Source organism: Astatotilapia calliptera, chromosome 5 (assembly GCF_900246225.1).
Source record: "Astatotilapia calliptera chromosome 5, fAstCal1.2, whole genome shotgun sequence".
NCBI lineage: Eukaryota > Metazoa > Chordata > Actinopteri > Cichliformes > Cichlidae > Astatotilapia > Astatotilapia calliptera.
In genome coordinates, this window is record NC_039306.1 from 14,715,714 (window position 1) to 14,741,511 (window position 25,798).

Genomic DNA, 25,798 nt, shown 5'->3' on the forward strand with positions numbered 1-25,798 from the left:
GCATGTTAAGATTCAAATGGGCATCCTCCAAAGATGAAGTCTTTTTAGTGCACAAAACAAATTTATTCATGCTGTTGAGGACTGTGGATTTAGCACTTCCTCTATCTTAAGCAGATACCTTTAGTAACCAGTACGATGAGTTCATGTGGCCGTGTTAACGTCATCACCAGTCACCATGTAAACTTAGCTCCCAGCTGACTTCCTCACACTCAGCTGATTTTTTTTTTAAGTTAAAATAACTTCTTCATATTTAATGAAGCCATGAAAATTTTTACCTTCGTTCTACAGACCCTTACAGAATCTTACAGACTCTTTAAGTAAACTGAAATTTGTGGCTTCTTTAATTAGTCCAAGACCAAGACTTGAAAATAAAAATAAAGGTGGATTTTTCCTTTAATATTGGCACCTGAAAGTCGATGAAGTAGACCTTAGATCCATCTGGAGCTCAGCTTTGAACCAAAAGGAACAAAAGTTAAGTTGTATTCATGATAAGTAAAACGACAGGTGTAATTTAAGTGGTCTAAATTTTCTCAGCAGGTAACAATCACAACATAGGTCTCTAATGTCAGGGAGTCAAATCCAAAGGTGTCTGAATACAAAAACTAAAAAAGCAAAACAAATCAAACAAAACCCACCATCCTTCAAACTTTCAACCATCAAATATAAGCACAAAGTGAGTGCAGGTAGTTGAAAGTATGCTGACTTTTTATCTTTAAAGGCAGTGGTCAAGTCAAACGTACACGTTTTTCTTCTATCCTGTAGTGCCATTTATCAAATAGATCATTTTGGTGTATAATCCGTCATTTCTTGACTATAATGTAACTAATGTGAACTCACTTTGTGGTGCTCAAAGCAGCAATCTTCACTGTCAGCGAGCAAAGACCAAATCATGCAAAGACAAGAAAGTCTGAAAACTTACAGGATGAATTTTTCCCTTTGAACCTTTCATTCAGCTGCTGCTTTCAGGTACTATCAGTAAAAGCTCAAGCACACTTAAGGCCAAATATTTTGCATTTTTGCATTTGGTCTATACCAGGGGTGTCAAACATATAATCTAAGGGGCTGAATCGGCCCACTGGATGGCTTACGAAATTTGAATTTTTAATCGGGAGGTTTTGAGTTCCGCATCTCTAAAGTTAATCTATTATAATTATTATCTATTATCTGCTATTCAAACTTTCTGTTTCCAAAGTGCAGCCAATCAGAAGAAAGCTGGCTTTTGTTAATGGTTTCTGAAAGAGTGAGGCAGGCCCTGTCAGTGGAGGATTAAACCACTGTAGGAGGAATATGCAAGGTAACTAAGTAAGATTAAAGTGATATTTGTGGGAAAAATACACCAAAAAACCCCAAAACAGACCAAAACTGACCATTATTCTCATTAAAGTGTAGCTTTGAATATATCTATAGGTGAGGCATGCCAGAAAAAGAAACCAATAGCTACAGTGAAACGCTTAATCCAGGTCCAGCATAAGAGAAATAAAGATGATTCTGAACCGTGAATCACAACTCAAGTCCAAGATTAAAAACATGGAGCTGCAGTGGACTGTAAGATGTCCCTTTAGTGGGTTGATTTAAACTTTACTTAACAGTTATATTAACATTACTGTCAATTGATTAGCATTAAGGGTCTAACTGTTGTTTACATATGTCTGTTTCCATAAAAAGAAAAATATACTTAACGTTATAAAGAATATACGTTTTCCACCCCTGGTCTAAACAGTGTCTGAACAATCGAGCCACATTTTTCTGCAGCTAAATAACATCTAACAATATTAATAAATTGAACACGGTGTTGGAAAAACAGCTGGTTAGCAGTTACTAAAAATTAATTTTCTATTTATCAATTAATTGACTAATCAGTGAAGACCTACTGTGATGTGCTGAAATGAAGCCAGTGGAAGGAAGGAAGGAAGGAAGGAAGGAAGGAATCCTTAAATGACCTTTTCAAAATAAGACTCAGGCTCTCTTTCTATCTTCTGTTTGTGTTTCAGATCATCAGCTGACCTCTTTCTTTTTTTCTTTTTTCTTTTTTTTAAATCAACAACACTGATGGAGAAAGTGGATGAGGTGTCCTGTTGCCCTCTGGGACCTTCATCACGGGTAAAAAAACCATCACTTCCTCTCAAAGTGCACTCATGCAAGAGCCGGTACCGACAGACCCAGGTTCAATATTCTTCTCACATTTTGTTTTACGTCTTCCATATTTTTGTTAGCTCTTCTTATAAAATAAACATAAAAACAGAAACTTAGAGGTTAATCTATATTCATGTCTCTTCTTGAAAGTGGAGCCGGTATAAAAGCAGCATTTTTTTTTCCTTTGTTTGTTTTTGTTTTTTTAAACACAGAATAAAACACGAGTCCTGGATGAGGCGTTTCCTCACCTACTTCCCTCCCTTTTACAGTGAGGGTGCGTTAGATATATCCTCCATTTTAGAGTGACAGGCCTCCATCACAAGCTTCAGAGTCCTGCACAGAGGAAGCACATGTTTTTCAGTTCCAGGCAGTCCGGGCGGGCGGATAGGTGGGCGAGTGGTGTTCCCCTCCTCTGATTCCTGAGCTGTGGTCTCGATTTTACCAGCTGGGACTCGCCTGGGAGGTAAAACATGCATCCTCTGAGTGTCGTTAAGCTTCAGACTCACCCTTCTTCTTCCCCTCCTCTCCAGCGTCACTGTCCTCTGACTGGCTGTTGCTAAGCACTAGGAACTGTCCGTCAGAGCCAGGCGGGTTGGCCGTGCGACTTGATGCAGCGATCAAGCGGCTCTGCTCCTCCAGATCCTGAAAGTCAGTCAAGAGAAGAAGAGTGAACTTTTTCTTGCGCGTGGTGTTGTTTTCAGCATTTGGTGGCAGATGGAGCTTTTAATGGGGCGAGTGTAAGACCTGGACTAAGAATGTGTGGAAAAAGACTTGAAAGACCTTCAAAAAAAGCACAGTGAACTATAAAGATGACATCTGACAACCGCCACAGTACCCTTAATGACAAATTTATGTGGTTTGACGACCAATACAAAAGAACCACTTGAAGGGTAACACCGAGGGGTAAAGAGTTAAAATTGGCTCCATGGATGCAAACTACAAAAGAAAAAAAATGGTGGCTGAGACTTTTGCACAGCAGTGTAAAACATAATGTTTTCATTCATTTAAGTCAGACAAAGCAAAAATGTCTTTAAGTGATGAACCCCAAAGTCCAACAAACTCACAGACTATTCAATTAAAGTGGTGATGATGGGGTCATAGGCCATGTTTACATTGTATTACAGACTAAAAACACCCCCTGGCTGCTCGGCATACTCTGCACATTCGTTATAACACGGGAATAGTGCAAGGTTTGTGTTGAAAGGTAAAAAAAAATCACCTTCTCGATCTGTCTTTGCTTGCTCAGTTCCTCCTTCTGTTTCTCTTTGGCCTTATCCTCCTCCTTTTTCTTCTCCACCGCTTTACGGTCCTGCATCACAAGAGCAACAATAAGAAAACAAGCGTAAACATCCACAGCAACACATGAATGACCCCCGGTTACAGTCTTTACCATCTCCGAGTGCAAGGCGATCTGCTTGGCCAGACCGATGCTGTCACAGATCTGAAAAGCATGAAGAAGACAGACGATCAGACAGTAAGAAGGATGTGTTACACCGCCAGCCAAACAGATAAACGGACACACAACCTTCTCTCCATCGTTGTTGGATTCAAAGATGTAGCACATGGCTCGGCTGTCGCTCCGCCCGCTTGCCGACTGCAGAACAAAACCAAACAGCCTCTTGTTGTCCTGATGGGACAAACACTGCACCACAGTGGAGAGAGGGAACTGCAGCGAGACACAGCAGGATGCCAGTTAGCAAAGACAAAAGTGACACAACTCAAATCTTAGAAACAAGACAAAACTGGAGAAACTGCGGTCACCGTACCCTGAGTCGCGTCACTTGTGTCTGAGGATCAATTAGCCTGAAAAATAAAAGACCTATTTTAATATAAGAGGATAATTGCAATTTTTTTCAAGCTGGCATTTTATTTTATCTTTTCTTGAATGTGGTTCCCGTGGCTCATGCTTGCTTTGCAAAAAGAAGTTAGTCACACAACAAACATCGGCTTCATCCAACACGCTCATAATGATCACTGCAGTTCCTACTTGAGGCAGTCGCAGGTGACCAGCAGGTGGGACTCGGTCATCCTGAAGATGTTGTGGATGGCTCTGGCAGCCAGGATCTGCCTCATGGTCTCAGAGATGACATCCACTGACTCGGCAGTCTTCACCTCCATGGAGCCCAGGAAGCGAACGATAAAGAGCTGGTGGAGGATCGAGTCTACGCAGCACAAAAACCAGAAAAAACAAAACATACTTCATGTATGGCTGTGGTTCCACTCGAGTTGTGTAAAAGCTGATTCTTTGGTGGTTTAAATGTACTTTTTTAATAATTAAATCACTTTAAATTATTTTAAACTGGTTGTAATTATGGATAATAATGGAAATAATAAAACCCATTATAATCTAAATAAATACGCAGTTTAAACCTTTTTTCTACATGAGTTATTATCCAGAATCCCAGTTATAACATTAACATGACCTCTGCATAGTCATAAATGTCATTTAGAAGATAAAGACGTACGTAAATAAATAAATAAACATTGATAAAATAGTCGAGACAGACAGACACGAGTACCTTCACTGTCTTCTGCTGTGCTCTCTCCTGACTCCCCAAATGGATTACTTCTCCTGCAGAGAAGCACATAAACACACAAAACAGTCATATTTTCATAGCTTCAGATATATCTGTCTTCACATTATTAGTTTAGTTAGCTTGCTTTTTGTTCTGTCATTGCATGCTTCACAGACCATGTAAACAGTAGATATAGGCAGAGCTGCTTGAACTCTAATGTTCACAAGCACTGTCTGCAGCACATGCAGCACAGAACCTTCAAATCTGAGCAGATGGTGCTGCGCAGTCAGGCGGTATCGCCTCGTTATGATGCCGGCTAGTTTGTGAAACACATGCTGGAAATTTAAACAGTGATTCATCATTTTCCCTGACAGACACGTACCTGCTGGACTGCGGTGCTGTTTTGCTTTGTCCTGAGTTCTCCTCACTGACGGGGGAAATTATGTCAAACTGGATGGGTGTTTCTGGGGCAACCAGTGCATCCAGTGAGAGCACAGAAAGAGCGGGCGATGGCTCGGAGCCCACAGAGCTGATGCTGCTCGCTCGACCCGTTCGCCCCTTACTGGATGGGAGACAAAGAGAGAGAGAGCGAGAGAGGGAGGGAGAGAAAGAGGATGATGACAGGGCTCCATAATGAAATCTGGACCACCTGCGGCCCTACTTCAATAAATAATGGAAGCCGACAGCAGGTTGTGAGGGTGTTGGTAATCATTACTCTCACCTAAACCTAATTTTGAAAAAATCGGAACCCCCAAACAGAGAGGACAGGTAGAAATACCCAGTCTAAAACTCAAACTAGTTTGACAACCCACTCACCCACACACACTCCTACCTGGTTGGTCTCATGCTCTCGTGTCTCTGCTGAAAGGACGGTGATGGTGTCACGGCTTCAAGAGCGGATTGGTTCACTCTGGCTGCAAGCTCCTGCCAACAAGAAGTAACTAGGAATTACTGAGATCATCTGGTTTCTAATAGAGAGGTTTTTGCTTCTGTACGTGCCAAGCTGCTGTGATTTATTACTGAAGCCTGCTTGAAGTCTAGAAATTGTGCACTGGCGTACTGTCGCACAATTACAAAAACCTTGTGGGAAGACAGATATTAGATCAGATCTTCATTACCAGTACCTTGTGCCAAATAGTCAAATCAAAGTAGTTTCCTCAGAAAATCTATAATTTCCCATGCAAAGAGTTTAAGGTCTTCTGCACCATCTCACAATATTGATGCTGATATTTTACAACACATACTTCCCTGGCTAGACTACAACTAAAATAGCTGCCAAAGGTATACAACAGTGAACGGTAAGCAACATGAAGGTCGATAGAAGAAGGAAGCAGACACAAACCTCTGCATTTTCACTCAGGTAGATCCTCCTTGAGATGTTGTTGATGGTGGAGATCCACTAGTGGAGAGAGACAACATCAGAAAACAGCAGCAAACTCAAAGGAGGCTTCATAAAGTTAGAGTATTTTACCTCCTCGCATTCCTTCCTGCTCTCCGCCTGCAGCGTCACCACTCTGACATAATAAAGAGAAGAAAATGATTTTTATTTTGACCTAAGAATTACAAAAAAAGGGGCGGGGCGGAGCACATATGAGAAGAGAACTATAAAAAAGGACCTCTCACTTTTTCCCATCAAAGGAAGTGACCTGAAAGCAGAATCGGCGGTCATCACAGTCAACTGCCATGACGGAGGAGTTGTCAAGGTCTGTGACCAGCCCGCCCGCCACCTCTCCCCGGCCCTGTTGCATCAGGTTTCCACCCTGTGTAAAGAAGTACTGTCGCTCCCAGGATGATGACACTAGCCCAGTCTTACTGTGAGACAGCAAAGACACAAAAAGGATTTCACAGTGTTTACAGTCAGGGATCAAACCACCAACCTTCCAATTAGCAGATGACCCCCTCTACCTCCTGAGCTACAGTCACCCCAATAAGAGATGCACAATGTAAAAACTGTTCTGGGTCTGTGGGTGAAACAGGATTAAAGCTCACTAAGAAATAAAACACTGAAGTCGTCCTGTGGCTTACTTCCGGATGTACAGGTAGCCCTGCTTCCTGGTCAGGTTGCGACTCACAGGTGAGTGGGCGGGGTCGGGGTCACATGGTGCATAAAGGGCGTCACAAGCCCTCTCCATCTCCTGGATGGTCTGTTGCATCTGCCCCACCTCCTCCTCCATTTCCCGGCGTACACTATACATACATTCACATGTTCATTGTCACTCATTGCTAAAATCTTCCCGTCTCCACAATTAATTAACAGTTTGGGGATGAAGGAGTTCTTACTTCTGGACACTGGTTCCTATAGTTCCCAGGAACTCTTCCCACTGCTGGGTGAGATTTTCTGACCCCAGCTTAAAGAAACTGATCTGAGGAGAACAAAAACAGGTTGGTCACTTCAGAGCTGACTTCAAATAAATGTGATTTCACACTGTTTTGGTATTAAATCTCCTTTGCAGAAACTCTGTCTCCCCCTTCTGGCAGTAAAGGCAAACCATGTTTGTTCTTGCCCTCATTCACTGGCTGTGGATGACATCAGTTTTCAGAATTCCTAACTGAGTGAAGTTACCTGGAAGTGTGTGTGTGGTCGTCACAATAAGAGCTCACTACTTAGTGCTTCCTTTGTTACCTCCTTTAGCAAAGGATACACTGAACCATTCTTCGTGAAAGTTAAGGAAACAAAATGAGTACCTATACCACACGTAAAATGCACTTTCTTTTAGTCCATATTTGGGGCATTTTAGTTTAAGACCCACATCAACAACATCCACCATCAGATTAAAAAGTCTGACTCTAAGAGCACCACAATCTTTTCCTTTTCTTTAAATTTTCCTTCATATCCTTCTCTGAGCTCACAGCGTTTTCCATCGAGTTTCTTTCTTGTTATAAACTATTCTTGGATGCTTCCCACGTGTCTTAGACTACTTGACCTTTGTTGCTACAGGTCCTCCCCTATTCAAGCCTGATTACAATGTGTCACCACTAATGCGCATGTGTGTGTGAATATCACCTGACATGAAACTGTGTGCCTGCACTGATAGTGCAAAAACTTCAATGAAATCAAACTTCATTTCTTCACATAAAAGTTCAGCAGTCAGGCTTAAAATGTCTGTCATAATTGTTTTGCAGGATTACCAAAGAATTTCAAAGCTGTTTCCAAAATTCCCAGAATCAAGCAGGGGGATTAACATTTTGCCAAGTTAAAGATTTGATGTGTATTTCACACTGTTCTGGCTTTTCGTGGGGGAAAAGAATTTCGGACCTGAGTCAGATATGGAATCCAGTTAACGTTTGGTTAAGACCTAATGTTGGATTTTTGAGGTGCACTAGTCCCATCTCTCTCTCATCACCCCCAACCGGTTGCAGCAGATGGCTGCCCCTTCCTGAGCCTGATTTTCCTGAAGTTTATATATGTGAACTGAATTACTCTGCAGTAAAGGCGTGCACACCTGTGCCTGCATGTATCCCAGCAGTGGCTCCAGCAGAGCTGTCTTCTTCTTGTACTGCAGAGTGTTCAGTGAGCAGAAGTAGTGCATCATTGTCTGGTGTTGTTTCTTGCGGGAGGTGTAGACATCCTCCACCACCTCCGCCCGTAACTGCAACACACGAGACTCTTATTTCAGTAAAAAGCCAGATAACATTATCCACTCGCATAATATCATTTGGTCTTGATAATCATCTAGGAAGCTGCTGCTTTGAGGAATGTGAAACTTGATGAGAGACTTTTTAAAACAACCCAACCCCATCTATCATTGCAGCTGCATTTCCACACAGTCATCACTTCCTGTAACTTTAATTAAAAAAATACTACTGAGGAGTTTTTGCTGTTATTTTTTTAAATATAGCAGATTCTGTAAAATTATTTTTATAGAAACCAAAATAGAGACCAAAAATGACAGATTTGCTGGTATGACCAAAAATTACTAATTTAATGAATAAACTTCAGTGATTTGGAAGTTTGAGGGAAAACAGAGGAAGCATTTAGGTCTTTCAGTTCCAAGTTCATACTAATATGTCTTTTTGACAAAGCACAATGAGTGTGCTGAACATGCAAAATATGAAAATTATCCACAGACTCCTGCAGCTGTATTTAAATCATAAAAGCAGCTTCTTCTTATCAGCTCAGCCAACCAATCTAAACAAAGCTGCTAAGCTTCTATCCATCTAACTGTGGATGTTTTTACAGTTAAATAGAAAACTTTCCAGACTATGATTTACCATTTACGGACATGTAAAATAAAACCATTACCACGAAAGTCAATGTATAGTTTGAGGTATGAAGTCATGAATGGTAAACCTAAAAGCTGTTACCTTGTCGTTCTCCCTCCTTTTGGATAAGCGACTGTATCTGTTAATCGCCACGTCATGATCTGCACACAGAGACACAGAAAAGATTTTTAATAGTAAAATATATCTTGCCCTCTTAATAGTTAGAAAACTTGAAACTGCCTGAAATGCACACTAAAAATACCTAAACAAACTAAATTTCACAATTGCAAGTAATTTAGCTTCTATTTCTACCATTTCAATAATTTTTCTTTTATATATGGGCCTAAAATTTAAGATCTAAAGTTAAGTATTTACTAGATCACAAAAGATTTAAATGAAAGCTGAGATGAAAGCACTGTGATATACAGAGTTCAACTTTTTTCCCCTCCAGAGGGCCATGCTGCCAAGATCAAATGGAAACATGGTTAAAGGTTAAATGAAAGTACTAAATGTTAAATGAACATTTATATAAGTCTTGTTAACTGTATGATATGAACTGCTGCATTGCCTGAATTAAACAGCAGTAAAGTCTCACTACAGTGACTGCCCAAGAATTATACTGCCTCTTACGCTAATTTTCAAACACCGCGGGTCAGAAACAGATGGCTTTATATTGCACATGTGTGATTTATCTAGACATAAAGTATATGTAGTATAAAAGTACTGAACCACACCTCTAAATGTTTGAATTCAGGAATTTTCTGTCCAATTTCCACAGATGTATAAAATCAAACTGTCTTTATAAACATTCGTGAAAGAATGGGTCATTCTAAAGAGCTCACTGCATTTGAGCATAGCAGTTTAATAGGAGTTATCTTGGCAACAAGTCAATTTATGAAATTTCTTCCGTCCTAGATATGCTATTATCAGCTGTAAGTGGTATTATTACAAACAGGAAGTGTTTAAACCACAGCAAATTCGTCACAATGTGGCAGACCACATAAAGTTACAGAGCGAGGTCGGCATGTGCTAAAAGGTAGAGCACGTAAAAGTCCCCATCACTCTGCAGAGATCCCAAACGTCTTTGTTATTAATATCAGCACAAAAACTGCCAGAGGCTTCATGGGAAGGGCTTTCATGACTGGAGGTGCAATGCAAGCGTAATGTGTAGGCAATAAAGTGCACTGACTGTAGTTTATGAGGTACAGCTTACCATCACTGGCTATTTGGAAGACTTCTTTAAGAGTAAGGATCTCTGGAGAGACAAAAAAAACTCACATTAGAGAGCAAAGTGCATCTGTTTATGTAGCAAGAGCTGCTGCTTCAGATTAATTCTACTACCATAAATATTAAATATTAATATTGAAAGTAAACAACTAACATAGCAATGCAGAAAATAATTTACATTATGTGTCACTGTTGATGGCAAACTAGTAAACTGAAAATTGTCATTATACATTATTAACGTCTCTAAAACAGTTTCAAAACTGGGTGAAAGAGCTTAAAGTGTTTTCTACCCTTCAGGTCTCGCTCTTTAAACTGAGTGATGGGGAACATCATGGCATCAGCAAGTTGTGTGGACAAGACAGCATGACAGGAGCTGAGCTAGAAAGAGGAAGAGAAGGAGGAAGTTAAAATCCTAACCATGAATCAGATGAACAAACACAAATATAACACAAGTTTTTCTTATTCTTTTTATTTTGCACCAAATTTGCCTGTTTGGGACATCAAAACATGCAAACCTAACTCACTTCATCTATGACTTTTGCAAACTGTTGCAGAGTAGAACTCATCACCTCATCATCACCCCCGAGAGGAAAACGCTGCAAACAACAGCAACAATAAGGAAACATTACACAGCTGAGATTAACACATAGATTTCTGGATGTTATTAAAACCGCTAATATTTTCTATTATGGTAAAGAAAAAATCTGAATAATGCTGATCCAAAGCTGTTTCTAGAAGACAGGAATGGCCAGACTAAATTTCACAGAGGTGTGGTAAAGGCAGATGTGTGTGAAGTAACAAATAAGAGGCTCGTTGTTACAGTATTACGGTTAGGGTGATAAGTATAATGGATGGTATTACAAGGCTGACATTTAGTATTTTATTGCCCTTTTTTAAGGGTCTATTGGTATAACGAAGATAGGCTGTTATAACAGCAAGGCCTGTGGCTTGTGTGATAAGACTGGGAAGCCACACCAAGCAGTGCCAAAACCTGCAGTTCTCCCAATTGACCACTTAAAGCTGGCTCCAAAAATGTTTTTCAGAACAGTGACTTCCAAAAAAGCAGAGCATTCTTAGGGAAATGGGGGTAGCTTAAAAGAAATCTCACAAGTGAAACTATGGCAGAATTAAGAAAACTTTTAGAAAACTCAACTCAACTCAAGAGACGAGATTCTGAGACCGCCCAAGTGGAAGCCTTTCGCCACTTGCCTACAACCTAGAAATTCTGTCCATAAAAATTATGAAAAGAATCAGTGACAAAGGGTAGCCCTGGCAGAGTCCAACGCCCACCAGGAATGAGTCTGACTTATTGCTGGCTATGCGGACCAAGCTCTTGCAACGGTTGTATAAGGATCGAATGGCCTGTAGCAGTGGGCCAGACAGCTTCTGGAGTATTTTGAATTGCATGAATCCTCCTTAATTTCCAAAAATCAGTCAAATAGTGAGGCACCGCTGGGAACTAAAAACAGTCCAAATTCTTTCAACTCCCAAACGATTCTCCAGAGAAGTGACTCCAATTAGGGCTGTGCAATATGACCAAAATCTCATATCCCGAAATAAGAATTCTATCGTCCCGATAACGATATAAATCACAAAAATGTAACATTTTCTGTAAATTCTGTGAATCTCGGGCAGCTCGTCTTGCGGGAAGTGTTTCCAGCTGCGCATCATGTAGCTGGAGTCGAGTGTTTTAACCGATGCATGAAACGATACATTTTTAGACACAAGTTGTAAAGGCCGCCGTTTTCTTTGTGAGTATTTATTACACGGCGTGCTGCGGGGAAAAGCCTGTTCTGACGTTTGAGTCTAAGGTTTATTTTTTAGCACCTGGTGGCTCTTTTTTACTTCTCATCCGTAAATAATCTGCTCTTTCACGTGATTCAGTTTATTTTGAAAAGTCTCAACAGGATCTTGAGCTTTATTGTGAAAGGTTTATGTGGAACATAAACAAGCGGACACGCGATGCTGTTACCGTCGTTGTTGCTAACGACAACGCATAAAAACAGGCGCTTGTCCGTCCGTAGTGTGGTTATATTAAATATAAGAGAAAGAGAGAACTTTAAGAAATTAATATAGCCACTACAGTGACCATCAAAACGATGAAAAAATATTGCCTTAAACAGTTTATTTTGTGACACCACGAAATGAAACGATAGACGTTTTTTTATCGTCATCCGATATATATCGTTATATCGAACAGCCCTAACTCCAATTATTGTCTAATGCTGATTTTTATCCTTACTACCAGTTGTCTTCTATGCTTTGTATGGTGAGTTTGGGTTTTAAAAAGGCGCTCACAAATAAAATGTATTATTATAAAACAGGATTGATGAAGTTTAGCCAAGTTAGAAGTTAATAGTGAGGTATCTCAGCCAAGTCAAACTTCCCCCAAGGGAATGTGTGAAACAATCCATGCACAACACAAAGTTAGTCATTTATATATTGCCGGCTGGCTATGAAAAAATCCTGATCCTAAGCTTAATGTCCACAGAGAGATCTCAGTTGGTTCAAGGGTGATTCATTTGTGAAGCTTTCAGATATTTAGTGTCCAGCACTTCTTTGTAATAATAATAAAAATAATAAAATAATCTAGTGTTTGAGTGTGTACACTTGTGCTGTGGTTGGGACAAATATGGCATTTCCTACCTGTTTGTCATATTCTTTCAGCAGTCTGGAGGTCAGGTGTGTTGCAGCACTCAGCTCATTCTGGAAGACAAATCCGCAGCACTAAGAGCTGGACACACACTATCCAAACAGCAGCACATTATTGATTTTGTGTTTTTGTGAGTGAGTGAGTGTATGTGTGTGTACCTGTGCATCATAAATCCTCTGCATGGCCTGATACAGTTGTGTGCAGTAGTTGGAGATGGCTGCAGTGTCCTCCTCAAAAACTCCCAGCAGAGACCGTGTCTGCAAACAAAAACCATCAAAAACAAACAAACAAACATCATGCAGCTGATTTAACTACATGATCCGTTTGTGAAACCATACTCAGCTTACTTGCCCCCAGAAAATTTCCTATGCGAGTGCCAAAAACTTCACCAGCATACATTTCTGCAAATCAAACACCTGCACGCACTACTGCTGCTCTCAAGGTGTGTCTTAACATCCTGCTGGTCCCTGTCTTTTTCAAGGCATTACTCACTGTGAGAAATAAATCACACTCTCAGGCTGTTTTCCTGAAAGCTGAATGGTTGCAACCTGTTGTGTGATTATCCTGAATGTATTTCACCTTGCTGTAAATCAGATTTTACTGCTGCGGTAACCTGGTTTCTCTCCAGCTCCCACTGTTAAATTACAAATATAACAGAGCTGACGCCTAATGTACACCGAGAGAGTTAATAAGAGACTGGAGTGGATGAAGCATAAATCATTAGTTATATAGACTAAAAGATTTTGCAAAGACTCCAGAGTCATACCAGCTTGAAAAGTTCCCACCCGACCCTGATAGAGTCAGCTGATTTTTTTCTACTCTATAACTTTAACATATCTAATAAGGTCATGCAAAACTTTATCTTCGTATTATGAATATGTCTGAGTTTCAGTCCATCAGAGTACAGGCATTTGTCAAAATTAGTTTCCCTTATTTTAATGCTCTTATAATTTCTTAGAAACATGAGATAGCCACATTACATTTTCAGGGTTGAAAAAACAGTTATGCAAATTCTTTTCGCTCTTGCAAATGATTTTTGTGCTTGAGAGCAGCAAGAATGTCCCTGTGCTTTGAGAGCTGATACCCAGATTATTCTGACAGTTAACGTAAGTAAATCCTGGGTATGTGCAGCTTCAAACCAAGTAAGTTTATACACTTTGACCACACCTCAATCCGTGATGTCACAGCAGGTGTTATTCCTAAAATTTTCAGGAAACAACATCACTGCTCGAGTTGTTTTTCTGTCCATCTGCAGCAGTGCGGTTGAAGCTTTGGGCACGGTGTGACACCAACAGAAATACAACACTGGTGTTTGACCAGATAACCATTACTGGGGAAAGAGGGAGGAATGATTAGCTTAGTGGCTACGGAAGTTGCAGGTTAACCGTTAATTTATGTGCAAACCAGCACTAACTCTGACATTTTAGGATCTGGCAGCTTGGCGAAAGCTTCCATCACCTGATCCATAAAGCAGTCAGTTTATGATCCCACTGCATAGCTGAAGTATCCCGCTTGAGAAGCTGTGGTTAGCTGTGCCGTTAGCGATTAGCACCATTCCGATGGATGTTGGCAAACAGTCTACAAAGACAGTTAGCCTAGCTATAGACGTGGCTAGAATTAGCTTTTAGCTGAAGCCCTCGGGGAGTAGAGCTGTTACCTGCGGGCTGTCCTCCAGCGTCTCCTCTATCGGTAGCTTCTCTATCCCGGGCATAGCTGCTGCAGGCGTGTTGATAATCTCTGAGAAACGCAAGACAAACACACAACAAATCGGTCCGACAACTCCCACTCAGGATTTCTGGGCTACACGGATTCACAACACCCCAAAACAGCTCCTCCCGGTTCCACATGCCACGCCCTCTACGGGGTTTTGGATTGGATAGAAGAAAATGAAGCCAATGTGATTGGCTTATTTTTTAAAGGAATATTCGCCATTTTGGCTCTAACCATCAGTTCAGTGATACAGGGATAGCGCGTACACGTTAGAGCCGTAATGGCAACTACTTCGGCGAGTTTCCTGTTGAAATATTTTTAAATCTTATTCAGAAATTTACTGACGCCACATTTTGTACAATATTTTAAAAACGCGTTTTTTACGAATAGTATTTTTGTAACAGATATTTAAATTTTGAAATGTTCAACTTTCCAAAATTATTACCACAAACCATATAAAATGACCATGTTTACAAATATAATTGTTTGTTGAGAAATGATGATGATGATGATGATAATGATGATGAGCAGAATAATAAATCTTCTTTTAGCTGCTTTTTTTTAGCGGTTGCTACTGTGGATCATCTGCCTCCATCTGATCCTATCCTGGACATCTTCAACCTTCTGCAGGTCCTCCATAACTACATCCATGAATCTTCTCTGTGCTCCTTCTCCTTTCCTCCAGCCTGGCACCTCTGTATTCAACATCCTTTGTCCAATATATCCACTGTCCCTCCGCTGCACATATCAAAACTCTCTTAGCCTTGCATCTTTAACTTTGTTTCCAAAACACTCTGCGTTGTCCCTCTCATACAATACTCATTCCTAAGCATGTCCATCCTGTTCACCCCCAATGAAAATCTTAACACCTGCAGGTCCTCCTCCTGTTTTTTTGTCAGTGCCACCATCTCCAAACCGTACATCATCGCAGGTCTTATTACCTTCAAACCATTCACTTTTGATGCTATCTTTCTGCCACAAATCACCCCAGACACTTGTCTCCACCTACTCCATGCTTGTCTTCTTCACCTCTTATGTGCAGTCTCCGTACTATGGACAGTTGACCCCAGATATTTAGACTTATCCAACTTCACTACTTCTGGTCCTTGTGGCCTCACTGTTAAACCTTTCTCCCTCTCATTCATACTCATGTAGTCTGTCTTGTTTCTGCCGACTTTAATTTTTACACCTCCACTGCTCCAGGCTCTCTTCCAACCTCTCCATACTCTCAGAATGACATCTGCAAACCTCATAGTCCAGGGAGACTCCTACCTACATCTTCTGTTGACCACTGTGATCACCATTGCAAACATCAGTGGCCTCAGAGCTAGACATCACGCTACCTCAGCAGTCATCTGGACCAATCTTTGCACTCTTCATTCTCTTCATAGCTCCTCACCTCCTCACTAATCCTCTGCAATTCCCGATCCACTAACTTTCAGCCAACACGTCCTCTCCTCCCTCTCGTTTTCTTCATTTATCAGGTCCTCAGAGTACTCCTTCCATCCTCTCAACACATTCTCTTCACTTGTAGTACATTTCCATTCTATTCTTGATTAATCCTTTCCAGCTTGATTTCACTTCCTAGCCAATCAATACAAGTTATTTCTCCTTCCTCAGTGTCCAGCCTCAGATTTCACTTACTATAAACCTTTAGAGCAGGGGTGTCACCACTTGTGTCCCACGTCACCTCTATTTGCAGCCCATATATTGAAGTGAAGAAATATAATGCAGTTTGGCCCTTGAAGTAACTTTTTTGTTAGGGAGGATTTGTTTTAGTGTTTTGATTGGCATGTTAAAATAAGTTATTTAGAAAGCAAATAATTATTTAATATAAAGGCAATATGAGCAGAGAGTACAAACATGTTGAGGGATTGGCTGTGTTAGTTCAGTGAGAGAGTTAAACAATTTTAACTAGTAGCCAAAAACTAATTTGTACACTTATGTCTGCATTTTTATTTTGTTATATGCAAACAAAATTATAGCAAAGAGGAAAGAGAGTAGCAATTTGTTTATTTGGTAGTTCAATGAAAGGCTTCAGTTAGTTAAGAGTGAGGAAAAATTAATTTTGCTCATGTTTGTATTTTTGTCTTGTTATACAATATTTGAAATATAAAACAAACAAACAAAACACTACATTTTTGGAAATATTTGTGGGTATTTTCTTGTTTGTTTCTTTTGTACTAAAGTGGCCCTCCAATGAGATGACAGTGCCAGCATTGGCCCACAGCTCATTTAAGTTTGAGACCCCTGCTTTAGAGGTAGAGGTGCATTTGCTATTTCTCTTTTTGCTGTATAACCAGCCTCCCAGTAGTCCTGCCTACTTTCTTCAGCTCCCTCACTATCCCACTTTCTCCTTATATATATACTGTATGTATGTATACTTATCCATGATATTAATATAAATCTGACCAAAATCATACTATAATACAATACACATAAAACATAAAAATATAGAGATAAAGTAATAATAATGAAAAAAAAACTTTTATTATTAATTAATTAAAATGCTACTATGATAACAGGCAAGCTGAAGTCAGAAGGTTCCACCTTCCTCATCCACATTAGGCAGCATTAGGGGACCACGAGGGAACAAATTCTCCGCCAAGCTGTAGAATCCATGTAGCACGCAGCAGCTCAGGCCACTGCGGGACTCCGCAAAGTCCGAGGTCCTGTACCACCAACCAGCCTCCCCATCGTAGCGCTCCACAGAACACGTAGGGTGATAGCCATTATATCCTCCGACCACAAAGAGCTGGTCATTCACAACTTCAATTCCAAAGTGGCTGCGAGGGTGATGCATAAATGGCAGGACGCGCCATCTGTTGGTGATAGTGTTGTAGGCCTCAACAATACGCAGTGGGGTGTACCCATTAATGGTGCCACCAACCTGGGAGTGGGAGAGTGGCATGAGTTCATAGTTTCAGAAGAAAGAAGTACCACTGAATAAAAAAAAACTATGAAATACAACTCTTTCGGACATTTTTTTCCTCACTGCAATGCTGCTAGTGGCCACTAGGAAAAAATTGTTAGTAAGTCTGAATGACTTCTCTGTATTCACGTTCTAACCTTCAGCACTTTAAATGACATAACCCCAGTGACCAGAGTCTAAATGAAGCTCCTGAGAAAGGAACATGAAGTAAAGGAAGAAGAAGACATGCAACAGACAACAAAGCACCAGGATAGTTTTTAGATTTGACAACTACCGTGGGGGGACTGTGGATGATTTATGTCATGCAATCTATGCCCTATAATGCTAAAGTCGGATTCATGGTGGTATGTTTCTTTCAGCTTGTGTAAGTGTTTGGCTATGCACAGTTCATGATTTTATGTATGCAATCTACATTAACTACTAAGCAATGCACTGGGAGCTGTGCCGAGGCTCAGTTTAAGAGAAATAACAATTATTTTAAACTGTGAATCTTGCAAAGTTACTCTAGAGTACAATAAAATTACTGTGGTACACTTACTGCATATATCTGGTTTTTGTAAGCAATAACTCCTAGGCCTCTTCGGCTGCACATCATGGGAGCAATTGTGGTCCACACGTTGGTGTCTGGATTGTAGCATTCAGCTGTAGGGAGGCTATAAGTTTGATAGAAACCCCCACAGATATAAACCTGTAGAAAGGATTAAGAGAAATTAACCTGCGGTAAAAGGAAGCATCTGAAAGGGAAAGTAGCTAATTATCCATGAAGAGCTAGTCAGAGTTTGGTAGGCAGGTTCAGGAATAAAGATATATTATCTAATAGCGGAAAACGAAATGGAATATCAACAATTACTGCATTTTTACAGGACATACAGAGAGAGGTTACAAATTCAAGGAAAAATAATTGGAAAACAGTTTAAGGGCGTATGTTATCTCTTTAATAGTGGCTTTGTTTGGGTCCACCTTGGAGAGAAGTGTCAAATCAATAGAATGGTGCTCTAAATGAAAGAAAAATCTCTATTCTGATGGGAGTGGTTGCTTCTGGGATGATATTACACCATTCACTGAGCCTGAAAAGTCATTAAATTGTTCCTATAGTCTGGCTTAAAGAAACATGTTGTTAGACTGAACAATGAAGTGAAAACAACATAGTTTGGTCACTGCTTTCAGTCATGTCTCCTTGCACCTACCTTTCCATGCAGAACTGCGGCACTGGCTGCAGCTCGCTTTGCATTCATTCTTGCCACGAAGGTCCACTGGTCAGTCTCAGGCTTGTAGCACTCAACACTGCTCAGGGAAATTTGTCCGTTGAAGCCTCCCATGGCGTAAATGCATCCATTCAGCACAACAACGCTGACATAGCACCGGGCATTGTACATGGGTGTCACAAGTTGCCATGTAGAGTTGCTGAGATCAAGTCTTTGCACAGTTTTCAAGTTAGTTTCACGGTTGCAGCCACCAATTAAGTAAACAAAGCCGTCCAGCGTAACGGCTCCGTGGTGAGCACGATGAATGTCACAGGCCACAGTGGCCCAGCTGTTGGTTTCGGTAATCATATGCCTCATAGCTGCATCGTGCAGTGGAGCGATTTTTGCCTCCAGTGACCAATAAGATGGAAGAAGGCAGACGTGGCCGGCTCAGCAAGCTACTGTAAATGAATTGTGGACGTCTGTTGAGACCACGAGCTTGAAACACCTCCACTACTTCATTGATGATGGACATGCATTTAGCATTGTTCTTTATCATGGCATTGTTCATGACGCTGTTTTGGAAGTATTCAGAGGTCATCAAGGTGAGACGTACCTGGATAAATAAAGAATGAGGGGTTAAGGCAAAGGTGTCAGGCTAATTTTTAACTAAGTCACATGTAGCCTAATGTGATCTCATAATGACCTCAATGAAAAAAAGTCACTCCTCTAAAAAAAAATTTCCTTTAAGTGTAAAAAAAAATACAAGTGCGTTGTGGAATCACACTGATTTTCACACAAAATGATCCAATTGCTGACTAAACAGATTGTAATTCAAATTAAACCACTAGTGGGGAGCAATTTAACATATGTGTTGATATGTTTTCAGATATAATATTCTGCTGTTATAACATTTGACATTTCTTTTTAACTGTAACCCCATTTTATGCTGACTTACTTTACGATCATGTGGTACTATCTGGTATTACATGAAGTCACCAGGCCAGTTATGGTGCCTGGACTACATGTTTTATTAAGCTGACTACAGCTACAGTTGATTTGTGGTTAAGTTACCTTGGGCAGCAGCACAGAGATACTTCCTTGTCTTTGGTCAGGCATATGGTCAATCCACAAGAGGATGACTTCAAATGCTCTGTTTTCACATTTCACGTTGAGGTGATCGCTCTCAAGTACAGCGGCTAGCTGCTGCTCAGAGAAATCAAGCAGCTCCTCTGTGGTCCCGATGATTTCTTCAAAGTGATGCAGGATGTAGAAGAAGGCCTTTTTCCTCAGTTCAGGGCAGTAGTAGAAGTTCACCAACTTCCAGATGCCAATGCAGTTCTCCGGAGACAGCTGTTCCTCCAGAAAGAAGCAGCAGGCCTGAATTATCCCCGGGACCAAGAACTGGTCTGCAGCTGCTAAAATGGGCACCACGTTATCCTCTGTCAGAGGAACAGATTTGGTGTAGGCGTAATTGATGATGACGGCCATCATCTCAGATGACACGCCGGGGATGGTGTACATCCACTTCTCCGGAGTGGCCCAGGCTCCAGTGAAGAGAGTGCTGTGGGATTTAGAGGACATCAGGTTTTCAGGAAGTATATTTTATAAAATTAGTTTAGTACTAGATTATGCTTTAGTATTAAAAATAAAGCTTACATTTAAGTAAATAACATTTTCTCCAGCTGAAATATTAATGTACACATTAATGAATTAGTAACTGCAATCTAATATAATGTCTTGATGCATGCATCATCCAAGTAAGAAAATCCCAAAAAAGTTGATTCTGTTCATCTGGACGTAACGTTTTCAGTGGGAGAAATATTTCATCACTCATCCAAGGGACAAATTCAGTGTAATAATAAAATGTTTATGTTTGTGCAATATGAGAACCTTCACATTAGGTACCTTAAGTATATCTGAACACAAAAACTTTTGTTTCTCTTCTTTACTCAGTGGAATTATCACTTACTTAAATATGTGAAGATATCCTGTAGTCAGAGTAAAAGCAGATTTAGAAATGTGATGGAATTCAAGTGCCCACAGATATATTAATGGTCATTTATTGTTCTGACCAAACTCCATTTCTAGCTGGTTCTTCAATGATACACAGATTTGCAACCCTACCAACAGGAGAAGGTGCAAAAGGTCACGACAGGTCCTGACAGTTAAAAATGTACCAATCCTGGGAACTATTAGGGTATTGCACTCTGATGCATCTGCACACAATTAACCTCCAGTGAGTGTGTCGCCACTTCCAGGGTGGTTCTTCTTGTAGGTGTGGTTACATCAAAGTGGTGCACAAATAAAAAAGGTGGCTGCACAAAAGACTTTTTACACGTATATGTGACTGTGGGGTTTTTTTGTTTTGTTTTTTGGGGGGTTTTTTAATCTCAAAGGACCCCTAGATATTCACAAATGAAAAACCGAGTTTGTTTGGTTTTAGTTTGTTTTGGGGGTTAAAAGCAAATAAACAGGAAAAAGTGCCCTTTGGCTTTGCATGAGTAAAATTTCAGGTGCTCCTTGATACATATTCAAAAAAAAAATATATATATATATATATATATACACTCAACAAAAATATAAACGCAACACCTTTGTTACTGCTCCCATTCCCCATGGGATGGACGTAGAGACCTAAAATTCATTCCAGATACACAATATAACCATCCCTCCCAAACAGTGGTCACAAATCAGTCCAAATGTGTGGTAGTGGGCACATCTGCTATATTGAGATAATCCATCCCACCTCACAGGTGTGCCACATCAGGATGCTGATCTGACATCATGAGTAGTGCACAGGTGTACCTCAGACTGCCCACAACAAAAGGCCACCCTGGAATGTGCAGTTTTTTGCGCTATTGGGGGTCTGGGGACCCAGAACCGGTCAGTATCTGGTGTGACCACCATTTGCCTCATGCAGTGCAACACATCGTCGCATGGAGTCTATCAGATTGTCAATTGTGGCCTGTGGAATGTTGGTCCACTCCACTTCAATGGCTGTGCGAGGTTGTTGGATATTCGTGGGAACTGGTACACGCTGTGGTATACGCCGGTCAAGCACATCCCGAACATGCTCAATGGGTGACATGTCCGGTGAGTATGCTGGCCATGCAAGAACTGGGACATTCTCAGCTGCCATCTGCCCTGAACAATGTGAACTATGATTCATCCGTGAAGCGCACACCTCTCCAACGTGCCAGACGCCATCGAATGTGAGCATTTGCCCACACAAGTCTGTTACGGCGACGAGCTGGAGTCAGGTCAAGACCCCGATGAGGACGACGGGCATGCAGTTGAGCGTCCCTGAGACGGTTTCTGACAGTTTGTGCAGAAATTGTTTGGTTGTGCAAACCAATTGTTCCAGCAGCTGTCTGGGTGGCTGGTCTCAGACGATCTTGGAGGTGAACCTGCTGGATGTGGAGGTCCTGGGCTGGTGTGGTTACACGAGGTCTGCGGTTGTGAGGCCGGTTGGATGTGCTGCCATATTCTCTGAAACGCCTGTGGAGACGGCTTATGGTTGAGAAATGAACATTCAATGCACGGGCGACAGATCTGGTTGACATTCCTGCTGTCAGCATGCCAATTGCACGCTCCCTCATTGCTTGTGGCATCTGTGGCATTTTGCTGTGAGACAAAACTGCACATTCCAGGGTGGCCTTTTGTTGTGGGCAGTCTGAGGTACACCTGTGCACTACTCATGATGTCAGATCAGCATCCTGATGTGGCACACCTGTGAGGTGGGATGGATTATCTCAATATGGCAGATGTGCCCACTACCACACATTTTAGGTCTCTACGTCCATCCCATGGGGAATGGGAGCAGTAACAAAGGTGTTGCGTTTATATTTTTGTTGAGTATATATATATATATATATATATATATATATATATATGCTTTGAATAAATACTTTTTTCTTGATAAAATGGAAATTTAATTTGGTTAAAAAGATATTACAAGGACATTTAACACTTCTATGATCATGCAAATTTTTGTAGAAGTTTTGCTGCAAGACAAAAGTTGTCTCCATCATGGTTTTAAGGTAGACTTTTTGCAGTGCTGACTTCAAGTTTCAACATGCCATACTGTGTAATCTGTTGGACCAGGATTCTTTCCCATACCACATGTTGTAATACCACAACAAATACTCCCATTAATCGTAAGCCTTGAGGAACTTATGTTGTCACACATACCACAGTCGGTATAGTGAAGGTCAAACAACCAAGAAAGGCTGACCAAAACAAATTTCTAAATCAGGGGTCTCAACCTCGTGGCCTGCGGGCCACTTGCGGCCTACGTCACCCCTACTTGTGGTTCGTATATTGATGTGAAGAAATATAATGCAGTTTGGCCCTTGAAGTTACTTTTTTTTGTTAGGAAGGATTTGTTTGTTGTTGAGTGCAATGTTAAAATAAGTTCTTTAAAAAGCAAATCATTATTTAATATGAAGGCAATATGAGCAGAGAATAGATACATGTTGAGGGATTGGCTGTGTTAGTTCAGTGAGAGAGTTTTTGTAAAGAAAACAATCTTCACTAGCAGTTAAAAGCTAATGTGAATGCTTATGTCTGCATTTTTATTTTGTTAAACACGAACAAAACTATTGCAGAAGTCCTGCCACATGTCTGGCCAGAAAGAGAGTACCAATTTGTTTATTTGGTAGTTTAATGAAAGACTTTAGTTAATTAAGAGTGAGAGAAAAACATTTCAGTTCACGTTTTTAGGTGTTTTTTTTGTTACACAATATTTCAAATTTAAAAAAACAAACAAAACACTACATTTTTGGAAATATTTGTGGGTTTTTTCTTGTTTGTTTTTTTGCACTACTTTTTGCACTACGGAAGCAGCCATCCAGGGAGGTGACAGTGCCCACAGCTCATTTAAGTTTGAGACCCCTCTTCTAAATAGAAAGAAGGACTTGAAAATTATGACTTAAACTGTATTTTGTATTAGTTTTCACAATCAGAGACATTATGTACCTTTGAATTTGGTTACTCACGGAGTTTCTTGCTGATACTTTGTTCCTGCTGAGATAACCTACTCACCAAAAGTATGAGCTGCAGCTACTGAGGATGATCTTGTGGGCGTCAAACATAACATTGTCCACTACGAGCACCACATCACACAGTTTTCCATCCAGATGGAATTTGTTCAGGGCTGTGCATACCGAGTCGCTCATCTTTTTCTCCATTTCTCTTCTGTGAAAATTTAAGTCTGTGCAAGTTTTTCCCTGTTCTGTCTTCTTCGACATGTCTATTGGTAACCAGGTCAGCTTAGTAAAGTAAATCTATGAAGAGTTTTTTTTTCAGTTGGAAGTGTGAGCCTGTGAGTTTTAGAATGTTACAATATGAGATCACAGAAAATCATCAAAATGTGTTACATCACTAACTAATTTACATCCATTTAAAAAATAATAATTAAAAAAAACCTAGAAGAATGATGAGGACTAACTGAAACAAAACAGTGTACTTTTCAAACTAAACTACATTCCATTTAAAGTAAACAGGAAAACATTTTTAAGGGAAGTAAGGGGAAAAAAACTTCAGAAAAAACATTTTGTTCTAGTGAATTTTTACTGATACTGAGGTGTCTGTGTTGCTAGTTTAATCCTGTCTGCAGTCTCCTACATTTGACACTTTTTGCCTGTCACACAGCCAATCTTTAAAAGTAATACCTATTCTGAACTTTGAAAATCTTTTCACTCACAAATACTGACCTAACTAACAGAAATGTAAAAGAAAAATTATCTATTTTAAGTGTTAGACTAGTGCTGTTACTTCGTTTGGCCACAAGATGAAGCTGTCTCATACAATACAAGATACATATTGAGAGTCCAAGTAAGAACATACACAGCAGGGTACCACTTTTCTCTTTTTTATTTATTTGTTTTTCTTTTCTGGACTTCCTTGTCTTCTCTGCCGTCCATCCTCTTGCCTGTGGTGTCTCAGCTAGGACATAACAGGAGTGTACAGATATACACAGGCAGACAGCCATTGTTCCCCGGATTTGGAATATTTGACTGTGAAGTGCAGACCCGTCTACATACCTCGCGAGTTTACTGTTGTCATGGTAACGGCCGTGTATGTACCACCCGATGCTAATGCTAACTCGGCCATGGAGGAGCTGCACAAGACAATAAGCAATCAGCAGAATTCCCATCCAAACGCAGTGCACTTTATAGCTGGGGACTTCAACCATGCTGATTTAAGGTCAGTATTCCCCAGATTTGAACAGCATATTAAATGTGCAACGAGGGGGAAAAACACATTGGATAAAGCCTTCAGCAACATCCAAAAAGGTTAAAGAGCAACCCCTCTACCAGATCTAGGTTTGTCAGACCACATGTCCATGCTGCTGATCCCTGCATGCACTCCTGTTAGGAGAAGAGCCCCCCCCAGTCACAAAAACTGTGAAAACCTGGCCAGAAGGTGCATCACATCAGATGCAGGACTGTTTTGAAAACACGGACTGGAGCGTGTTCGAACATCAGGACCTTGAAGAGCACACAACATCAGTGCTCTCATATATTAACTTCTGTGTCAACAGTGTCACTGTGGACAAACGTCTCTGGGTGTATTCCAACCAGAAATCCTGGATGACTAAAGAGGTCCAGGTCCTGCTGAAGCAACGTGACGCTGCTTTTAGATCCGGTGATGGTATGCATTACAGTGCAGCCAGATCTGAGTTGAAAAGAGGCAATCAGAGAAGCCAAGGCAGCGTACAAGAGAAGGATCGAAGACCACTTCAACACCAACAACTCACGACAGATATGGCAGGGAGTTCAGCACTTAACCAACTACAAACCTTGCAATACCACGTTGACTGAGGGTAACGCTGCGCTTGCGGAGGAGCTGAACCACTTCTTCGCACGCTTTGAGGTGAAGGGACCAGAGGCAGCAGCAGCCCAAGCCTCATAGTGCAGGAATATGAGGTGAGGCGCACACTGAGGGCAGTGAACCCCAGGAAGGCCGCCGGACCAGATGGGGTAACCGCAAGGGTCCTTAAAGAGTGTGCAGACCAGCTGGCTGGGGTCTTCACTAAGATCTTCAACACTTCACTGTCCCAGTCCTGCATCCCGCCGTGCCTAAAGTCAGCCACAATTGTCCCACTGCCAAAGCGTACTAACATTAGCAGCCTCAACGACTACCGACCAGTTGCTCTAACACCTGTTATAATGAAGTGCTTTGAGAAACTGGTCCGACGTCACATCATGTCCTGCTTGCCACCCAACCTCGACCC

The 25,798-nt window shown here is 40.9% G+C and overlaps 1 protein-coding gene and 1 pseudogene across 2 annotated transcripts; both read right to left on the reverse strand.

Annotated features, from left to right (window-relative positions):
• Positions 1-1,992: 1,992 nt before the first annotated feature.
• On the reverse strand, positions 1,993-14,607 carry appl1 (adaptor protein, phosphotyrosine interaction, PH domain and leucine zipper containing 1). Of its 2 annotated transcripts, XM_026167386.1 has the most exons (23): positions 14,390-14,607; positions 12,891-12,989; positions 12,726-12,785; positions 10,604-10,675; positions 10,370-10,457; positions 10,066-10,107; positions 8,955-9,013; positions 8,093-8,239; positions 6,930-7,012; positions 6,675-6,836; positions 6,273-6,461; positions 6,121-6,163; positions 5,992-6,048; positions 5,482-5,573; positions 5,032-5,211; positions 4,653-4,705; positions 4,121-4,295; positions 3,900-3,936; positions 3,659-3,799; positions 3,524-3,574; positions 3,353-3,442; positions 2,640-2,775; positions 1,993-2,466 (listed from the first exon to the last, which is right to left on the reverse strand). In XM_026167386.1, the coding sequence occupies exons 1-23, from the start codon at positions 14,441-14,443 to the stop codon at positions 2,459-2,461; spliced, it is 2,118 nt and encodes a 705-aa protein (XP_026023171.1). In that variant the 5' UTR covers positions 14,444-14,607; the 3' UTR covers positions 1,993-2,458. The 2 variants fall into 2 exon arrangements, with proteins under 2 accessions (XP_026023171.1, XP_026023170.1); XM_026167385.1 differs by having other exon boundaries at positions 1,993-2,775; positions 14,390-14,606.
• A 2,354-nt stretch (positions 14,608-16,961) lies between these two features.
• Positions 16,962-23,818, reverse strand: LOC113022223 (kelch-like protein 10; annotated as a pseudogene).
• Positions 23,819-25,798: the final 1,980 nt, after the last annotated feature.

Excerpts from the sequence above, each read along its gene's own strand:
- appl1 (XM_026167385.1), bottom strand. The coding sequence starts at position 14,443 with ATGCCCGGGATAGAGAAGCTACCGATAGAGGAGACGCTGGAGGACAGC. Across the intron at positions 12,786-12,890 it reads AGAGGATTTATGATGCACAG|AATGAGCTGAGTGCTGCAAC; the intron begins GTACACACACAT and ends TTTGTCTTCCAG. Across the intron at positions 8,240-8,954 it reads AAAGGAGGGAGAACGACAAG|TTACGGGCGGAGGTGGTGGA; the intron begins GTAACAGCTTTT and ends CGTGTGTTGCAG.